This window comes from Amphiura filiformis, chromosome 3, assembly GCF_039555335.1.
Source record: "Amphiura filiformis chromosome 3, Afil_fr2py, whole genome shotgun sequence".
NCBI lineage: Eukaryota > Metazoa > Echinodermata > Ophiuroidea > Amphilepidida > Amphiuridae > Amphiura > Amphiura filiformis.
Genome location: NC_092630.1, coordinates 70,252,901 through 70,274,736, shown reverse-complemented (window position 1 = coordinate 70,274,736; position 21,836 = coordinate 70,252,901). Strand labels below are relative to the sequence as shown.

The 21,836-nt window shown below is 33.2% G+C and overlaps 1 protein-coding gene across 1 annotated transcript in view; it reads left to right on the top strand.

The window, feature by feature from the left end:
- Positions 1 to 21,836, top strand: part of LOC140149044 (voltage-dependent calcium channel subunit alpha-2/delta-3-like) — a 354,589-nt gene that overhangs the window by 95,659 nt on the left and 237,094 nt on the right. The window contains 1 exon segment of the mRNA XM_072171195.1: positions 20,578 to 20,697. Coding sequence (XP_072027296.1) covers positions 20,578 to 20,697 — 120 coding nt within the window.

The following is a 21,836-nucleotide window of genomic DNA, read 5'->3' as shown; positions in this document are numbered from 1 at the left end:
ATGGCATCTTGATATGTGTGAGTCATCATGACACTGGTAATATTCACCATTATCTGCAGTATCTTTAGCTTTTTGTGTAAATTACAGTGTTGAAATCAGAAATGTGGATGACATTCAGGCTTTGAACTAGGGTTGCATAGCTTCTAACTGAATGTTTAATTAACATCCATGTAAATGTTGAATTAGTCTTAAGCATTTGATTATTTATCTTTGGGCAGCATTTTAAAAGTGTTTCAATGATGCTTCAGTCATGATACAAGACAAATAATGTCTGTTTATTTTATTTGTTGCTTCTACCATTCAACCATACCTCAATGATTTTTTTTTCAATAAAAATTACAAAAAAAGGTACCATGAGCATTTATATTTTGTTTTTATCCTCCAAGTAGTCATCATAGTCATGACTAGTTAGTGCCAACTAGTCATGACTAAGCTAAAAAAAGCTGAAGTTGTGCAACTTGACATTGAACCATGCTTCACAAAGAATACCCATACCACTTGATGATAGGACCAGGGTTTCCACTTTTCCTTATCAACATTTGGAATATTCATTTTAAAAAGATCCTTTACCCTTGATTGTGCCGGTTCGATCCAAGCGTACCATTTCTGATTTGTTTCCTCTTTCAAATTATCAATCAGCTGGCTTCCCTTTCTGCTCAATTCGAAATTGAAAGAGAAATGTTGGTATCCTTTCACAAAAGAGACTTAGCTAACGATAATTGGTAGACACTTGTGAATAACACAACTTCATCTACTTAAAGTATGCCAAAGGTCGGAATTGGTCAGACACGTCTGGCCGGGGCGGCCATCCAGCTGCCCATCTTTCCGGCGTGATCAGTACATTGGAAGTAACATGAATCGATATTAATTTACTACAATTTGAATTGACAGATTGAGTATGGATTAGTCCAATCATGCATTAGGTCATCCAGGCGATAATTTGACCTGCTTTTTCAAGTCCAACCAGGTGATGGTTAATCTACATGGAGCATGAGGCACCAAATATCACAGCATTTCAATGGACCATTTTGAATGGGCTATACAAAGGCAATGAAATGACAAGGTTTATGGATCACCTTGATCTTGAAAGGTAAATCAAAGGCCAAAGAAGGAAATATTTGCAAGCTTTGCTCTTGTAACTGACAAGTCAAATTTTGCTCACTATTACAGAGGTGATGAATCTAGGAACATAGCAAAGTGAGTTGCAAATTTTAGTTCCAGTATTAGATTTAATTTACAAAATAATGTTTTGAACTTCTGGACACTGGTTCGATTTAACTTGTGTCGTGGAGCAAAATACTCCCCATTTTGGACAACTTGCTACACAAATATCAGCTTGTATAACAATATTTTACAATGTAAACATATGCTAATATTATAAGAACATCACCTAAATAATATTTTTGCTAAATTTTGGACAACCTGCTGCACAAATATCAGCTTGTATAGCAATATTTTACAATGTAAACATATGCTAATATTATAAGAACATCACCTAAATAATATTTTCGCTAAAAATTGCTATGCAAGTTTTTCAATGTAAATCGAACCCTGCTACTGGATGAATAATCTACACCAAGATATAATCTAGGAAGTTCCTTCTTGGGAAATTGCATTTTGAGAGAAATTTATAAACAATTGTGGGAAATGTTGGTAGCTTTGTGGCATCTTTGGCTATCTTCTTGGGTAAACAATCCTTCTCACTGTAATATTTTATCTGAGTTATTGAAGGACTTCTTGAGATTGTCTTATCCTACGTTTTTCTGCTGATGAAATCCTCTTACCATCCGATGAGACGTATAGAAGTTTGACTTCAAAAAAATGGGAACTACAGAGTCACATACCATAATGCAGTCTATATCTAAAGTCATAGTTGTAACATTTGCTATGGAGGACGCACTCATTTATTTCAAAATTCAGATTTTTACATACTATAACACTTTTTTTTAATGAATACCTTTCTCAGCAATTCTCTGGTTTTAAATGCGTTAAGGTAGTGCATGACATAAAGCTCTTGTGCAACTCTATAGTTTCTTCTGAGTAAAACAATCAGTTCAAAACATGCATAAGTAGAATTCAGTAGGATTTTATGTGTAGTCAACTCAATACTTCGCATATTTTATTATGAATAAAAGTCATACTCGATGCATATTATGTAAATTATACAAAGTCTATGTGTTAAGTATGCACAAACTTGATCCATTTGGCAGCACGAGAAGTGTGTAAAACAAATGCACTCAATATTTCAATTAATTACTAGCATTGGATTACATGGAACATTTAATCAGTGCAGTTAATCAATTCAATTGGTTTCCGTGCCTGCATAGGGAAAGTTTCAACTTTCAATTAAAACATTTAAATTGGAGTTACGCTGAAGCAGAAATTAAATTTCCAAATGTGATGAGGAAAGAGTAGTATTATGCAAAGGCAATCTGATAAAGCACTTGAAATTCCTGATGGGTTTATCAATGTAGAGGAAGTTCATTTAAGAATCCTTTTCAAATTTATCATTCTTTATTGATCTTGGTTTTTAATTTAGCTAACCTCTTCTCCGATAGTCAACCTTATCATTAATTAACTGTAGTATAACAGATCAATTCAGCATGATTAACTTCATTTATAATTGCTCTTCCATTGAAAACAGGATTTTTAAATTTGCTTTTGTTGGATTATAAAAGTAAAGCTTAATCATTAGGTTATTGAACTGATTAAATATTTCTTTTTATGATATGAAGAGACCTTTTCAGGAGGATTTTTTTCAAATACTGATCATTCGAGCATCAAAATATGTGATGCGATCAAGCAAAATCAGTCGGAACTCAGAAATATTGATTTTGAGATGTGAAATGGCAATGTGAATGTGCATTTTTTTAAAGCCTATTTTGGGCCTTTTAAGATAGAATTCATGCGCTTTTTCAGGAATTTTCAAAAGGCCATTCTCATGCCTGAAATATTCCAGATCAGTGTTGAAAAGGTTAAAGGTCACATCTGTGAAAGCCAATTGGTTTTTATAGAAACCAAAAATAATGGGAGATATTCATCATTTTCTACCCCAGTACTTGCAGTAAAAAAGTGATGTAATTTCTATTGGTTAGTTTCCAGCCTGTACTAACAACATCGTTATTTACCTGGGGTTGAGGTTGTGCTGCACAATTCTTGGATTAGGTAAACTGGTAAACTGTCTTGTACATAATGTGCATGTGCCTTTAAATGCTACAGCCATCAAAATATGGTTTCCCATATGGTTTAGCTGATATACTCTGTAGGCTATTTATTATTATAGAAACATACATAATAAAATTGTTTGTGTGTGTGTGGGATGCATGTCAGTCATGTTTGTGTACACAACAGTCAACTTTCTTTGTGGAGACAAGTGGGATGGTGTGTCAGCATTACTTTCTGGAAATCAACAAGGAAGCTTAAGAATATGCAAACAAATTTTCTTCATTGACACAATTTCATTTTTGTACATGGCAAGTTATGCTATTATCTCTGGCTTCAGTGGCCCCAGACCAGGAAAAATAATTCTGAGAAGAAGAGAAACCAGGTTTCCAGCAAAGCGTGACATTTACCACATTTTTGTTGTATCTTTATTTGGGTAGCACATATTTGTTTTCTGCATTCCTTATGTTTTCCAGTCCTGATTGGCTCATGAGCTACAAATATTTCTTTTTTATGAGGATTTTCATCCAATTTAGCTCCCAGTGTCTTTGTTTCAAATGCAAAAGCAAGGAGACAGCATGGGGAATAAAATACCCTTTGCTTTTGTTTTTTGATGATTTCGATTAAATCATCTAAAATGTATTTTCAAGGAAACATATATCAAGACACAAAGCATGAGCAGTGTTAATGCCATATATATATATATATATATGATTTCTGGTCAATTTCAAGTTTGTCATTCATTACCCAAAGTGCTGAAATAATATTACCAATAACTGCCAGGAAGGATCTCTCTCCATTTTCTAGTCAACATAATGAGGAAAAGTGAAAGAAACCTCACTGGCTATTGTGGCTGTTTAACACAGAGTTTTACAGGGGACTTTATGTCAAAATTGCTCTGAAGACCTGCTCAAAGAACAAATTTGGCTGATTTCATTTGGGAAACATTACAAATATTGCAAAAAAACAACAACAAACAAACAAACGGTTTGAAAAAATCAACCAATTTCATATTAATAGATCTTGTATTATGACTTTAGACATGCTTCAATCCTATTATTTAAGGGAGTGTGGTTTTGCCAAACAGCACATTTTCATCATCAAATTAAAAAAATGAATTTCAAAGTACCACCCTTTTATAATCTTGCATGATATTTTATCTTCCGATTATCTCTTCCTATAATTCTTTTGTCTACTCTCCACTATCCAGTGATTATTTCAAAATATTGGGTAAAGAATAACAAAACTGAAATTTTGGCGGAACTCATACATTATGGCTTTAAGGTGATACTACACCCCTGATAAATGTTGTGACTAATTTTGCATTTTTCTCAAAAAATAACTACACTGGTAACAAAAGTTAGGTATATTATAGGGGCAAGGAATCCAATTACTTAACTGAAATTTCAGTAATTCAAGACAAGTGGTTCATTATATATATTAAATGATGTACATTCTAGTGGTACCTCTTTTCTTATCATAAATAACGTACCGCTTGTCTTGAATCACTGAAATTCCAGTGTAGTAACTGGATTCCTTACCCCTATACATAACTTTTGTTACCAGTGTGTTATTATTTTTTGAGAAAAATGCAAAAATAGTCTCAAATTTATCAAGGGGTGTAGTACCACCTTAAGTGGGATGGTCACCATTGATTGCATTAAGAAAAAGACAAGAGTATCAGGATAGATAATCTACTCACAGATTAAGGATACAGGTCAGTAAAGAATGTATTACTGTCTTAAACCTGTCAGCTATGATCCAAGATGTATGAAAACAAACACAATATCATGTACCATAACATGCTAGATCAGCGTGGTTTGATCTTTTGAATAATTAATTCCAATTGGAAGAACTAGGCCAAATATTTGGCTCCATCGTGATTGCAATTTACAGCAAGGACTTGGTCTTAAACCCTTTGGTGTGTTCAATGCTTTATGTGTTGCTTGCAGCTTTTGGATGTGATTTATCAATATTGTCAAGTTGTTTTCCGTATGATTTATGGGTGACTTGAAGCCTTATCTGACATATAAATTGAACCCAAAGTAGTGGTATGATATACATGATTTTTTTTCTTGCATATTGTCTGGCAAATTGTGTAAAGATGCTTATTCTTTAAAGGGACATCAGATATCAAGTCAATTCTAAACTACACTTTTCCCAATGTCATTTTTTAGAATTCTGAAATGCTGAGTTAATGTAGTACTAGTACTAACCCTTGGGTTAAAAAAAATGCTTTCTAAAAGTGCCCAGCTCATGTGTATTTTTCTTAGCAGTTCCGTTTTAGCTGAAATGTAAAATTATTATCATATTTATTTATTTTGCTGTAAACTCATGAAATTCAGAGAAATATTTTGAATGTACTTGATCTGATTATAGGTATAAAATAATTGATACTTGTACTTCAATTGTGTAAATGAGCCAACATTAATGTACTTTTGAACACTCGCAAATGACATGCAATGACATCTTAATTCAAAATTAAGTTGTGAAAAAATCTTTAAAAACCAACAAAAAAATGCATTGCGCATTCATTTAGCAAGATGAAACTGTGAGATATAGTTTTTTTAGCCTTACAACTAGCCCCTACAGTGACTAAGCTAGACACTTCATTTTCATATCAAGAGAAATAAATCTAAATTCTACCTTCCCAGACATTCCGAATCCAACAGGGACATGATCACAAAGACAGACATAACTTTTCAGTTGTCTTCATATTTTGTTGATTTTTTGGAAAAGAAAATGCTTTAAGGGTATTTTTCCGATTTATCAGCCATTTTTGCCAGACCTCTGAAAAGTATACTGATTTTTCTGGTCCTCACAGATTTCTGAAAATCCCTTTAAGGAAATTGCAATTTTATGTCATCATTCTTCACACTGAAAGTGCTTTTTGACAGATTTTGAACAAAATGTTATCAATCATTAAAGCAAATGTCATTGCTAGCATTGTAAAAAATTCACATGATGCTTTGGTGCTTCTAGTTTGTATTTTAAAATGTGGGCAAGATGTGAGTTACAAATTGTATGAAAGTGAAATTTCATCCATACACACACCCACACATGTAATAAAGATATTGAAGATATTATTTGTTATATTAAACCATTCTTGCCCTACAGGGAGCGTTCAATTTGTAAGTGGTATTTTCTTGAGCTTGTGACCTCCCCTCAATTTGCTAGTGGTATTTTGTACAATGAGCACATTTTTAAATAAAGAAAACCAAATTTGTATAGCTTGCACCTTTATGTATGAATTTGATGAGATTAACCTTAGAAAATTTATTCATGAAATATTTAGAAGTCGTAATGACAAAATGAGCATAAATTTGCTGTGCAATAGGAGTACATTTGACATGCTGCAGCATGCTGTTAGAGTAGAGTTCAAACACATTTAGACAACTCATCATAGCCACTATAAGGAAAGCAAACAGTGCCGCAGCAATAGCATTAGACATTAAGTGAATGAATTGACTTGGCGAGCGTTAAGACAATATTATTGTTGAGTGCACACAAACAGTATGACGTAAACCCCAAGTGCATGCCGCTGTATGCACCTGTCTGAGTTAAGAAATACATTCGAATTTGTAAAAATGTTAGATATCAATATTCACTCTAAGCACCCACTTCTTCATGCTTGTAATTTCAAACTGTACAGCAGTGATAGAAGAATAACTTAATTGTAGACTAATTTTTTAATTACAAAATGTTGCATGTGATGAAAGTACAAGCTGTGAAGTGATGGAGAGATAATGTGACATGACGGAGTTTAACACATCAGGTAGTAGATAGCTAAGTGACTCTGCCTTCTTAAGTACAAATGTAGTATCTGCTTTCCTTATTACAAACAGGTACTGCCTTTTACCTTTGGCACTGATTGGTTCAAAAACCACCTGCTTCCATTATAAATACACAGTATTTGCTGTGTTACTTGCTTGTAGATACAACATTTTAACTTGTGAGCAGACTGGTTAATATAAACACCTGCCTTGCAAGTAAGAAGCCTGTGTCTGCTGTTATTTATTTATCAATACTACATTTGATGAGAGTGTAGGATTGATAATTATGATGATGACAACATTCTTGAATAGTGATGTCCCAAGTGGATTAAAGGGGGTTGTCTTTAGCAGAGTGTATGATCACATATTTTGGTAGTTAGAAATTTCATAAAAGTATGTAGGCATGCATAGCAAGAAAGATGTACTTAGTCATTTATGAAATATGATAATGTCTGTAGATAGCAAGCAATTCATATGTATGCTGTATTGTGCCATTAATTTATCTTCAGGGGATGTATTCATGTGATTTATGATATCGTTGGAAGTAACATGGTATGTTACTTTCCGTTCTAGAGAAAGCTTGAAATCAACAGATAATATGCAGTACTATCTTCAGTAGATAGCAAGATATTCATGTGATGTATCAGCAGGTAATTGGATATTATCTTTAGTAGATAGCAAGATATTCATGTGATGTATCAGCAGGTAATTGGATATTATCTTTAGTAGATAGCAAGATATCCATGTGGTATATTGACAAATAATGTGATGTGCTGTCTTCATTGAATAGCAAGATATTCATGTTATATATCAGCATATAATCTGAGGTGCTATCTTCAGTAGATAGCAAGTTATTCATGTGATATATCAGCAGGTAATGTGAAGTACTATCTTCAGTAGATAGCAAGATATTCATATGATATATCAGCAGATAATGTGAAGTACTATCTTCAGTAGCTAGCAAGATATTCATATGATATATCAGCAGATAATGTGAAGTACTATCTTCAGTAGATAGCAAGATATTCATATGATATATCAGCAGATAATGTGAAGTACTATCTTCAGTAGATAGCAAGATATTCATATGATATATCAGCAGATAATTGGATATTATCTTCAGTAGATAGCAAGATATTCATATGATATATCAGCAGATAATGTGAAGTACTATCTTCAGTAGATAGCAAGATATTCATATGATATATCAGCAGATAATGTGAAGTACTATCTTCAGTAGATAGCAAGATATTCATATGATATATCAGCAGATAATGTGAAGTACTATCTTCAGTAGATAGCAAGTTATTCATATGATATATCAGCAGATAATGTGAAGTACTATCTTCAGTAGATAGCAAGATATTCATATGATATATCAGCAGATAATGTGAAGTACTATCTTCAGTAGATAGCAAGATATTCATATGATATATCAGCAGATAATGTGAAGTACTATCTTCAGTAGATAGCAAGTTATTCATATGATATATCAGCAGATAATGTGAAGTACTATCTTCAGTAGATAGCAAGATATTCATGTGATATATCAGCAGATAATGTGAAGTACTATCTTCAGTAGATAGCAAGATATTCATGTGATATATCAGCAGATAATGTGAAGTACTATCTTCAGTAGATAGCAAGATATTCATATGATATATCAGCAGATAATGTGAAGTACTATCTTCAGTAGATAGCAAGATATTCATATGATATATCAGCAGATAATGTGAAGTACTATATTCAGTAGATAGCAAGATATTCATATGATATATCAGCAGATAATGTGAAGTACTATCTTCAGTAGATAGCAAGTTATTCATATGATATATCAGCAGATAATGTGAAGTACTATCTTCAGTAGATAGCAAGTTATTCATATGATATATCAGCAGATAATGTGAAGTACTATCTTCAGTAGATAGCAAGATATTCATATGATATATCAGCAGATAATGTGAAGTACTATCTTCAGTAGATAGCAAGATATTCATATGATATATCAGCAGATAATGTGAAGTACTATCTTCAGTAGATAGCAAGATATTCATATGATATATCAGCAGATAATGTGAAGTACTATCTTCAGTAGATAGCAAGATATTCATATGATATATCAGCAGATAATGTGAAGTACTATCTTCAGTAGATAGCAAGATATTCATGTGATATATCAGCAGATAATGTGAAGTACTATCTTCAGTAGATAGCAAGATATTCATGTGATATATCAGCAGATAATGTGAAGTACTATCTTCAGTAGATAGCAAGATATTCATATGATATATCAGCAGATAATGTGAAGTACTATCTTCAGTAGATAGCAAGTTATTCATATGATATATCAGCAGATAATGTGAAGTACTATCTTCAGTAGATAGCAAGATATTCATATGATATATCAGCAGATAATGTGAAGTACTATCTTCAGTAGATAGCTAGATATTCATATGATATATCAGCAGATAATGTGAAGTACTATCTTCAGTAGATAGCAAGATATTCATGTGATATATCAGCAGATAATGTGAAGTACTATCTTCAGTAGATAGCAAGATATTCATGTGATATATCAGCAGATAATGTGAAGTACTATCTTCAGTAGATAGCAAGATATTCATGTGATATATCAGCAGATAATGTGAAGTACTATCTTCAGTAGATAGCAAGATATTCATATGATATATCAGCAGATAATGTGAAGTACTATCTTCAGTAGATAGCAAGTTATTCATATGATATATCAGCAGATAATGTGAAGTACTATCTTCAGTAGATAGCAAGATATTCATATATATCAGCAGATAATGTGAAGTACTATCTTCAGTAGATAGCAAGATATTCATATGATATATCAGCAGATAATGTGAAGTACTATCTTCAGTAGATAGCAAGATATTCATAATGTGAAGTACTATCTTCAGTAGATAGCAAGATATTCATGTGATATATCAGCAGATAATTGGATATTATCTTTAGTAGATAGCAAGATATCCATGTGGTATATTGACAAATAATGTGATGTGCTGTCTTCATTGAATAGCAAGATATTCATGTTATATATCAGCATATAATCTGAGGTGCTATCTTCAGTAGATAGCAAGTTATTCATGTGATATATCAGCAGGTAATGTGAAGTACTATCTTCAGTAGATAGCAAGATATTCATATGATATATCAGCAGATAATGTGAAGTACTATCTTCAGTAGATAGCAAGATATTCATATGATATATCAGCAGATAATGTGAAGTACTATCTTCAGTAGATAGCAAGATATTCATATGATATATCAGCAGATAATGTGAAGTACTATCTTCAGTAGATAGCAAGATATTCATATGATATATCAGCAGATAATGTGAAGTACTATCTTCAGTAGATAGCAAGATATTCATATGATATATCAGCAGATAATGTGAAGTACTATCTTCAGTAGATAGCAAGTTATTCATATGATATATCAGCAGATAATGTGAAGTACTATCTTCAGTAGATAGCAAGATATTCATATGATATATCAGCAGATAATGTGAAGTACTATCTTCAGTAGATAGCAAGATATTCATATGATATATCAGCAGATAATGTGAAGTACTATCTTCAGTAGATAGCAAGATATTCATATGATATATCAGCAGGTAATGTGAAGTACTATCTTCAGTAGATAGCAAGATATTCATGTGATATATCAGCAGGTAATGTGAAGTACTATCTTCAGTAGATAGCAAGATATTCATATGATATATCAGCAGGTAATGTGAAGTACTATCTTCAGTAGATAGCAAGATATTCATGTGATATATCAGCAGATAATGTGAGGTACTATCTACTGAAGATAGTACCTTATAACATCATATTACCTGATTTATACATATTACAAGATATTCATGTTATATATCAGCAGGTAATGTGAGGTACTATCTTCACTAGATAGCAAGTTATTCATGTAATATATCAGCAGATAATGTGATGTGCTGTCTTCAGTAGATAGCAAGTTATTCATGTAATATATCAGCATATAATGTGAGGTGCTATCTTCAGTAAATTATTAATAAACTAATTAATTAGAGCAAACTAATTAATTAACCTCAAGAGGTGATTAATTATTACCCCATAACAGACTGTTTGGTGTTACCCCATAACAGACTGATTAGTATTACCCCATAACAGACTGATTAGCATTACCCCATAACAGACTGATGATTTATGGTTCATTATAGATTGCATTATACCGAGGTGATATAAATAGTGTTACACAAATGACTCCATTGCTATTTTTGGCAGATAGCTTTTCTGGTGAATGTAGTGAGACAAACAGTTGACATGGTAGGCAGAGTGAAACATTCTCAATAGCTGATATGCTCTCTTACATAGGTAGCCATAAGTTGTGGTAACTTGAGACAAGAGTTTTCAATAGCTGATATGCTATCTTACATTATAGGTCGCCATATGAGACAAGACTTCATATAACCTATCTTTAAAAGCTGTTAGCCATAACTTAATATAGCTGATGCTATCTTGGGAAGATAGCCATAAGTTTTTGTTCTGAATGACTGTTAGGTAGATAGCCACAACTCCTTTGACATTAATAAAGTTTTGTAACAGTGAGACACAAACTTTTAATAGCTTATATGCTATCTCAGGTAGATAGCTTTAACTGGAAGTACAGTAAAGAGGGATGTAAATAAATCATTGAATCTTTGCAGATTTTTTGTTTGGATGACAGCTGCATATGTGTTTATTGTAATTAATCAACTGACAAAGCTCCTGAGTTAATACACCTGCATACATGTAGATCAGGTCCAGGCTGTTGTTATTCATTAATACTACATAGATAACAGAAATTCCATATCACTTTAATCCAGAAGTCCCTGGCTTCCAAAGATGGCTTAGGCTAATATTGAATTTACAGATGTTTTGTAGCTCTCAGAAGGTGGTAGACATGTTTTGGTGTGTCTATATATATATGCATATTAATATGATATCATTTAGGACAGTGTTTTCTGCTCAAGTTCTGATTGGTGTTGTTATTGTTTTACATGCAGGTTCAGTTTTATGCGGAATTAGCCATAATTTGAGTAGGAATTACATCCAAATATTTTTTAAATGTGATGATAATATGATTTGGAATGTTCTCTTTCACTTTGTCTCTTCTTTTTAACTTTGCAAGAATTTCAAGTGACATTAAGAATGGTATCAATTTTATTCACGACAAATGGATTGTGGATGGTAATCATTTTGGATGTATAATTACTCAACTCTGTTTGGTAAAAATTATGTTTGCTTTTTAATGACAGTACGGCAGCAGATCTGCAATCCATCAATTTCATGTTGGTTTTAAAAATTCTTAAAAGCATTGTAAAATTAAATGCATATCCGGCGTACTTAATGGACGTTCTAATGACGTGCAGATGCTCAATAATCCAATAATGTTGTGTAATATTTTTAGTTTTAAAAAACGAGACAATTTTTAAGCAATTTCTTAAATACCAAAGAGACATCTTTTTCATATTAACTTCATGATCATTTCAATATTAAGAAAGGGTGTGTGGAAAAAAATGATCGGTTCCATACTTGCTAAAATGTTCATGACATCTTGTGAAAGGGAAATGATTAATTTTGCAGTTCAGAGCAGTAAAAGTGTCTTATTGTCTTCAAATTTACAACAGTGAGAGTGAGTGAACATCAGAGTCAGACAGACAGACACCCATACTCACGCACCCCTACTTGTATGTCTGTGAGACTTGTGTGACTTTTCTTGTGTGTCTTTTTAACCCGACGGACGCCTGACGGACCTCTTGTGTGTCTTTTTTTCCATCTTGTGTGTCTTTTTTGTTGCCCAGACTGGTTGTTGCTTGTGTGCCTTTTTCAATACCTTTAAAAATGACCTCTACACCCCCTCTATACCCCCTGCAAGATCTTGCTTCTGTGCCTAGACACACAAGAAAAAATCGACACACAAGCTAGTCATGTACTCAAAAAAGGCACACAAGCATAGCCTCGTGAGAACACACAGACACTTAGATAGACACAGACAGATACAAAGAGAGACAACTCTCCACTGTTTCCTTAATCTATAAAGAGAATTTGTTGCTGTGTAATTTTCCCTCATATTTTTGATTGGAGAGATAGCAAATAGGGTTAATCACATTTTTAACAGGCATTATATTCTTAATAGGCTAGCTACAAAACTGATATGAGGTTTGTTAATAATTTCCAGCTATTTATTGAAGGGAAATCCATAGAAATAATGCACTTACACATGCTTAATTAATATAGATTCTTATCCTTGCTGCCATTTATATGACAAGATCTATACCTACAATGTACACTGTAATTGAGGTATAACTGAATAATTATAATTGGTTGCTATCTTCAGTAGATAGCTTAGATAGTTATTCTTGCACCACTTTGCATAGGGTAAATATTTACCTTAATGAAATTAACATTCTTGCTAGGCAAGGTCAAATGTCTCAATCATCTTGACTTGCATTTATTTAACAGAATTATTAATTCAATTTGAAGTAGTGTATCAAATGAACACAATAACTAATTGATGTGACCTTTTTTAATATGAGGTGTACTTTTTGTTAGGAGTGACTAGCATTGTGCAAGGTATAATTAAACCTTTACAGTGGATTATAGGTTTACTTAATTACATGTGATGGATAGTAGCAATTGTTAAATTAGAAAGGTGCATGAATAAGCTATACATAAATGTGTTATTATTGACATTGCTAAGGCCTAAAATAAATTGTTTGATTGGCGTAACATAAAAAAAAATTAGGGTAGGTCGGTCGGCAATTTATTTTAAAAAAAAACGTTTTTTTTACACACATTTTAAGCTGTAAATTGCGAAAATTGGAACTTTTTTTTATAATTCAATTTCAATTTTTTTTGCATTTATTTTGCAAAAATATAAGAAAATTAGTCTCGGGCCTATTTTTAGGGTTGGTTGGGTTACGCCAATCAAACAATTATTTTTAGGCCTAAGGTTGGAAAGAGGACAACTGACTCCTTAGACCATTTTTCTGGCAAGGTACTTTTGCCCCTAAACAAAGATCAAACAACATGAAAGTAAACTTGACATAAAACAACTGTTTTTTTCTTAAAATAAATTCTAAAATGAAGTAGTAATACGGCATACCTTCGCATGTTTGCTGTTTACAATATTATTGAGACCACAACGCAATTCGCACATACCAATATAATTTATTGGCATGCTAATTGTACCAATTATTCACATTATTGCACTGAAAATGTTCACGTTTTATATGGCTGCACAGAAGGGATATTTGACATTGTACGTAAGTTTGTAGAAAATCCATATCCTAAACCAATATGGTTACCCCCTTTAATGGTTATTGCCTGAAATACTGTGGATAACATCTGTAACTATATACTATCATGCATGATATGTTCACATACTTGAAAATTTATGCAAACTTCACAAGTGACATGGATTCTTGAAATTTTTGTGATCGCCTTGAAGAATGTGGCCTTAAAGGAAATGTTATCAATTTTGAAAAATTACATGCCACAAAAATGATGGTTCTTTCCAATCAACAAAATTTGATGCCATGAAAATACTGCTTTAAAGGAGTTTATATGATGCAAGAATTAAAAGAGACAAGAATATATGCTAATGAGAAACTTGAGTTGCTTGGTATTTAGAACAACACGTTGTGTAATTTATGTGGTATTTAAGTGGATTGTCTTCCTACTCGTAAAACCGATAATTATGATTTTACTTAGATATCATCTAAGACACGTATTAGCGATGTATATGGGATGATGTGATTACTTCATTAATGTTGGTATAGCCTCCTTATCTTCCAAAATGGCTGTCTATGGAGACATGGCATCACATAAGGGGACAGAACCAGGCATGTGTTTTTTCCTTTCCCTACAATGATAACATCCCTGGGGTTTGTAAGTTGTTAAATCTAGCTCCACTTATTGGCAAATGGCAAGACGAGTTCTCTCTATTGAAATAAAATGCCGCTGCTCTAATTGCATATACTGCATAGCAGGTTTGTACAAGTATGAAGGAAGTGCTTGCGTGCATCCGTAGTGGGTTTATACTTGTATAGTTGTCACATGTGTGTTTATTAGAGCTGATAATCATCTGTAGGTCTGTCACAGTCTATTACTGTGAAAACAAACAATTGTTTGTTTTTCATACTGATAAAACAAGTGTAATAGTGGTATACTCAAGTACACATACTCACACCACAGAACATGCACAGTACTTCATTATTCATTATAGAATACCGTAAGACCTCGTCTACAAGCATATTATATAGTGTTTTTGATGAAAGCTAAGTTAATACGATACATGCGTAAATATGCCAAGACAATAGATTACAATAATACTTGTTTGTATATGCTTGGATCTGTAATTTATTTGCTCAAACTCCATAATGGTGCCTGGATTAATTTAGCTTTCATCAGAAGCACTCTTATATGCTTGTAGACAAGGTTTTACGGTATGACCATTGCTAGGTGAACTGGCTCGCGCTTTCTTTGTTATGAACCACTGATCGAAATGAACACAACACAAATCCTATGGCACATCATAATTCAGAATAGGTGAGCCAATGGATACTAATGTGCACTTTGGTTAAACTCTCAAATATCAGGGTTGTTTGATTTAAATCATACCGATTTAAATCACGATTTAAATCACTTGATTTTTTTTTTTAAACAATGATTTAAATCAACTTTAATCAATAGACTAAGTTATTTTCTTTCTTAAATTGACTGTTTTACTTCATTTCTAATACTTCTACAACTTTTGGATACAATTACAATACCTCTATGATGACATTTTATCTATTCATCTTCATGGTGCAGAATTCAACAGTTTTTTTCCTATGATTTTAGCCAATTTTTTTCTTTGAAATTTTCACATGTAAAAACAGGTTTTGAATTTTTGTAAATACCTGATAGGATTGGGCACATGTCTAGCATTCCACTGGTCTCTTTTTAATTTATCATTGGGTATAGCAGTTCTTGGAATAAAAATATAAAAAATCGATTTAAATCTTCTACAATCGATTAAAATTAAAAAAATTATCAACTCTGTCAAATATATAACACAAAAGTTTTGTGTGGACTTCTAAAAATTTGTACTCAACTTTGTAAAGTTAAATTTGTGGTGCAAACATTTGTCCAGTTAACAATGTGCATCTTAAAGATCAAACATGGAGAATGACATTACTTACAATTCATTACTCATGCTTAGCAAAGTTTCAGTGCTAGTCCCACTGCCACAAAGACCTTATAAGAATTATAATATGTGCCTCAGCATGTTAAAAGGATTTTCAACACGTTTTAAAGTTTCATCAAAGTACTTAGTGAACTTACTGTTGGCTGTTGTCCATTAGGTTGAAGCTAACATGGGAGAAGTAAAGCTAAACTCTATCTTGTATTCATTGCACATCTTAGCAAAGCATGCATTTGTTGGCCTTTTAGTTCTTTTGCACGTGACAAACAACCCACAGATCTTAAGTGCTGGAATATCCAATGGCATTCATTCTCTGCTGATAACAAAAAGTACATTTTCACCATTCTGCAGCCATTTTGATCTAGGTCAGGTCAGATCATGTTGCTTTGCTCGGTGCAATATGTGTAATTGGTTTTGCCCATTTTAGCCCTGCCTGAGAGCTGTTTGCACGTACCAAAAAGAGTAAGGTATATCATGCGTTCCTTGTTTTTTTTGTTAAACTGTGAAAAGCAAGAAAGCTTCATTCAAATTGAATGCTCAATGGGTTTGCATCATGTATTCTGGTCTTATCTAGTACAATTGAGCTAGGTTGATAAACACACCTATTTCCTGCTGGTATTTGAGCTTACAACAGCCCTTGTCATCAGAGTCCGTTCACACACGGCGAAGTGTGCGCCCTGGCTATCTCTTGCGAAAAAAAGATCTTTCAAGTGACATGTGATGATATTTTGCTTGTTCAGTAAGTGAAGTGGCATTTTTTTCATGACTTGTTTTAATTAACCAATCAAGACTCCACTTCTGTATTGACATTATGGTACATACCTGAGATGAGAATACCGAAAGGGATTAATTGGCAGCACTGCCTGAATTATGCACATGCAATGAGCTGAATCTGTAGACTGTTATGGCTTTATGCGCGCACTCAGATCAACCAACTTGCTTAATTAATTAAAGAATCTAATCCATCCGACAAAAATTTGATCACAATTTTTATTGACATGATCTTAAACTAGTTCAAAATAAAGGAAAGCTATATAACAAGTCACTTTCTTGTGAATTAAACACAATTTTTTCTTATTCTTTTGGATTCTTTGATTTTTTACCACAAAATGACACTTTTGTTTAATTTAGGCTATTTATAGTTTTATATGTATCATATGCTTGATATTAAAAACAACATTATTCACAAACTAGTACAGAAACATAATTTTAAAATAAGCATAATTTCTGAATCACAGTTATAACCATATCAGTGTGAATTGATGCACGCTAACAGTGACCACATTCGTAACAGACCTGGAAAAATACACATTGGTAAATAACATGGTAACATTTGCAAGAGCTGCGCTACCAATTCCTTTAGGTATTTTCATCTCATCACATAGGGAAAAAAGATATAGTACTAATGAGCAAATGTGACCATAAAGGCAAGTGAGGAACATGTCAGAGGTGGATGAAGTTGTGGTATTGATAATGAATATTAGTTGTGAATCAAGGAACATTTTGATCATTTTGCTTGAACCAATAAGTAGATGTTGCTGCATGTTCACAAAACACCACGTAGATACTGACTACAATAAGCTTATGATAAAAGCCAGAAATAACTAAACTAGTTCGCATATGGCAATCCTGTCAATCATATCCCCCATGCCATGGCCCTCCTGTCAATCATATCCCCCATGATATGGGTTAGTATCACATAACTAGGGAAGGCACCATCCTAGTTACTAACCAATAATGAGATGTGCTGGAGTTTGATTGATAGAATCATATTATTATAATAGTCAAATAATCATTCTACAAAATGGTGCTCATTTTTTGTTTACACAAGCACATTTTCAAGGAGCCTCATCTGCTGAAGTTGGTTGACAAGTGAAAGGAAGCAGCCATATTGGGATTCAAACACAATGTCAGAATAAACCTGCATTGTTGTATGAGGGTAATCTTGGCAGTAAAGCACTTTATAATTTTATTTTTTTTCTATTGGCAACAAAGCAATTATGATCATTGCACATGAGTTACCTGTCTGAGATATTTTTAACTCGTCTGCTGTCATATCAAAAGTAAGGAAAGAAATTATAGTCTGGTCATGTCTGAGGAGAAGGGCTTCTTTGTTAGCCATGCTTATTAAAGGTTCTTGACCTAATTGACAGCCTCATCCCTCATTTGTCTTCTTTAAAACAAACATTTTGGTATCAGAAGAAAGCTGGTATCACCTCAGTAAAATTCATCACCTCAGATATGTTTTATTAGATGGTGTGAACAAAACTGTGGTGAATTGTGGAAACCACACCAGAAGTATATGTACTAATGAGGCATTGTTATACATGGTTTTTCTCATATCAAAACTACTGGAGCAATATATAACTCAAAATTTGGACACATTATTTTTATGATAGGCCTAAAAATAGAATATGAAAAAATTGAACCACGCTCCTCTAAAATGTACATTAAAATATGTCACATCATTGGACTCGCACGCCATCTGTAAACGTATGCACCAAAATCCACATAATATCCACCTTTTGGTTAAAATGTTTTACATGCATGCAACCATTCAAATTATGCTATAAATATGGCTTAAATATAACATCTATATCCATCCTCGAACTCCTATAAAATATTCTGAAAAGACAAATTAGAGGTGTATTTCTATGTAGATATCTTGATGCATATCTCCAAAATGACAGGCATTCATATGTTGTTGATACAGCTACACTTGAGGGGACCATATCTGCTGCAATTGAATTTCAGATGTAATCAAAGTATAACATAAGCATTGCCACCTTCTATTATGATTGCTGCAGACGACCTATACCCTTAACACATGTTATCATTGGTACAAGATGAGGAAATATGAAATATGTCTGGTTATATGTTGCAGTACAAACAACATATCTGTGCGGTAGAAGTAGGCCATGATCCAGTGGTATAGCTATACTGCCTGGCCGGCAGCCATGGAGTACATAATGAAATCAACTGCAAACATTCCAATATATAACCTACCCCACACCTGTTTCTGGGCTTGAATGTGACTCAAATGTTAAAACAGTTAATTGTATTTCCTTCTCCGGTTTGGTCTGTTGAAAGTATCTTTAGGGAAACTTCTTTCCCTGTTTGGTTTTTGTCTCGTTTTAACACAGTTTGTTGTAGCTTAGAGCCACAGTTGTTCTTGTTTTCTTGCTCTGCTCTATCTTTAGATGATAGTGAGGGGAGGAGTCAGGTTTTCACTATTTGATTTGCAATTTCATAGTACTGTGTTTTTATCTTATGTTGCAGGGGGATGGTAAACAGAAATAACTTCATGTTTGGATGTTTTATTTGTTTTCACTTTGTGACTTGTATTTACTTAAATTAGGAAGACATTTGTTGAATCAGTGTGTCTGTTCCTAAAGCCAGTGGCTTTACCAAGTAGGGGCAGTGCCTGCGGTCCCGATGGCCTGTCGGTACATCACAACCTGTTGGTACATTTCATCGTATGCCAGTAAAAAAATGCTGAAAATATCTACAGAATATTGTTGGGAACATAAAATTAATTTAAGCACAATATGAAAACAAATTATTGAAATGTTGTTTTCATAAAGATAGGTTTTATTAGTCATGTAAGAATGTTATACTTCGTAGCAAAGGTGTTATTTGATCATCAATGGAAAGAGTCTTATGTCATTAACATTGATTTGAGTTATTGGCAAAATGTGCTTTTTTCAGCAACTTATACATTGCCTATAACTTGGTTACCAGAAATTAAATTTTCATGTTGTTTAATCAAAACGTAGCATACTTAAAAAAATATGAAATTGAATATTGTTGACATAAGACTTATTTCCCTTGATATGCCGAAATTTAGATATTTTCATTTTTGAGCAGTCAAGATAAAAATCAGCTCCTGGTTCGTATAAGCTGCAACAAAGAGAACCAAATTAATGTTAGTGCAAACCTGATAGGCAGGGTTCCCACAGTCCTTGAACCCTGGATAGGTTCTGAGACGAATATACCTACAGGTGTAGGTATATTCGTCTCAGATAGGTTTCGCTTGTTTCTGTCTGAGCAAATGGAAACAGGAAGGTTGCAATTAGCATGATTAGGAAAGTGTTTTTTGAGAACATTTTTTTTGCACAAAACTTTTGAAACTAATGTTATTTACACATTAACAGAATGAATTCTTTCAAAATGTTTTGCAAAAAAATTTTGCAGTAACATTTTGTCTACATTTATAAAAAATATTATGATAGTATTTTTGATACAAAATGTTTTGCAACGGTTTTATGGTCTTTAAATTTTAAATGTTAAAATGCTTTGATGTATTTCGAAACATTCAAAAAAATGTTCTGAAAACATTTTTTTTGTTTGTTTGCTGGTGTTACTATGTTGCTCTAATTATGTGATTTATTTTCTTATTATTCAATAGGAATTTGAAGAAAAACACAAGGATACTGTGAGGATAGACACGATTGATGGATTGCAATTGGTGAGAGATATGGCCACCAAAATGGAGGATATGTTGAGCTACAAAGTGGATGCAGTTGGGGTAAGTACAAAACGTAACTACCATTTAATGATCATAGCCATTACATCAGAGGACAATGAAGGATGTTCTGTGACTATTTGGTTAAAGAATTGTGTCCCATGAAATTATACCAAAAGAGGACAGACTCCACCTGTCGCTTATGGACTGCAAAATAGTGTTCCTCCAGTCAATTTTGATTTAAAGTGCATTCTTGTTTGCATACTGCATAAATGCATTGTATCTATAATAAGCACTACATTGCACTAGCCTTCGTAGCACTCAAGCTTATAACAAGTATCATTTGATTTCGTACTTTAACCAACAATTGCTGGAGGTACACTATTTTTCCCCCATGAGTGACACTGCAATATGGTGGATTTACCCTAGTGTTATAGACATGGGTGTAATCTCTGTGAGCATGATTGAGATTCAATTGTCAGTCTTAATAACATATAAACCAGAATTGAACATTTCTGACAAATAATGTAACCTCAAAGCAGCACTTCATAGCATCAGTGAGTTGGAGCAGTGTTTACACCAAGTATGCTTTGTGGCTGTGGCCCACAGCAGCTGAAGGGAGTATCCCATTATGCTTTGCGGTGCCATAATAGAACTGAATGTGCCATAGAAAATGTACACAAAATCCCTCACTTCAACTTTCAATTACTCATTTAAATCAGGGGAGCTTAGACTTTTGTTTGAAAAAATATCACCCCTAGAGTATTGTGAATCTATCAATAGCTCTCAATATCTAAGCGGCTCTTGATTATATTTTGTATACATTTGCTATGGAGCATGCAGATAGACTGCTATGCACGATGGGATACTCCCTCAGCTTCTATGGCTGTGGCCTGTGAATTTATATGTGAGTAACTTGGGACTTTTGTGACACACCCATTTTGCTAAGAGCTGCATTCGATTTGAGTCAGTAGTTTATGAGAATTTTTGATTCATTTATGTTGTCCATTTATGTCTGAAAAAGAAAGCACAAATTGTGTAGTATGAATTCAAAACTTTTGTCACCAGTTGCTAGTTTTTCAAATTAAGCAATAAAAAACCCACATAAAATCAAAAAATAGAAATATACAAAAACTTGAATAGATACTCATAAAACTTGCTAGAATCTTAAAGCAAGATGAAAAATTTGTGTAGCCACACTG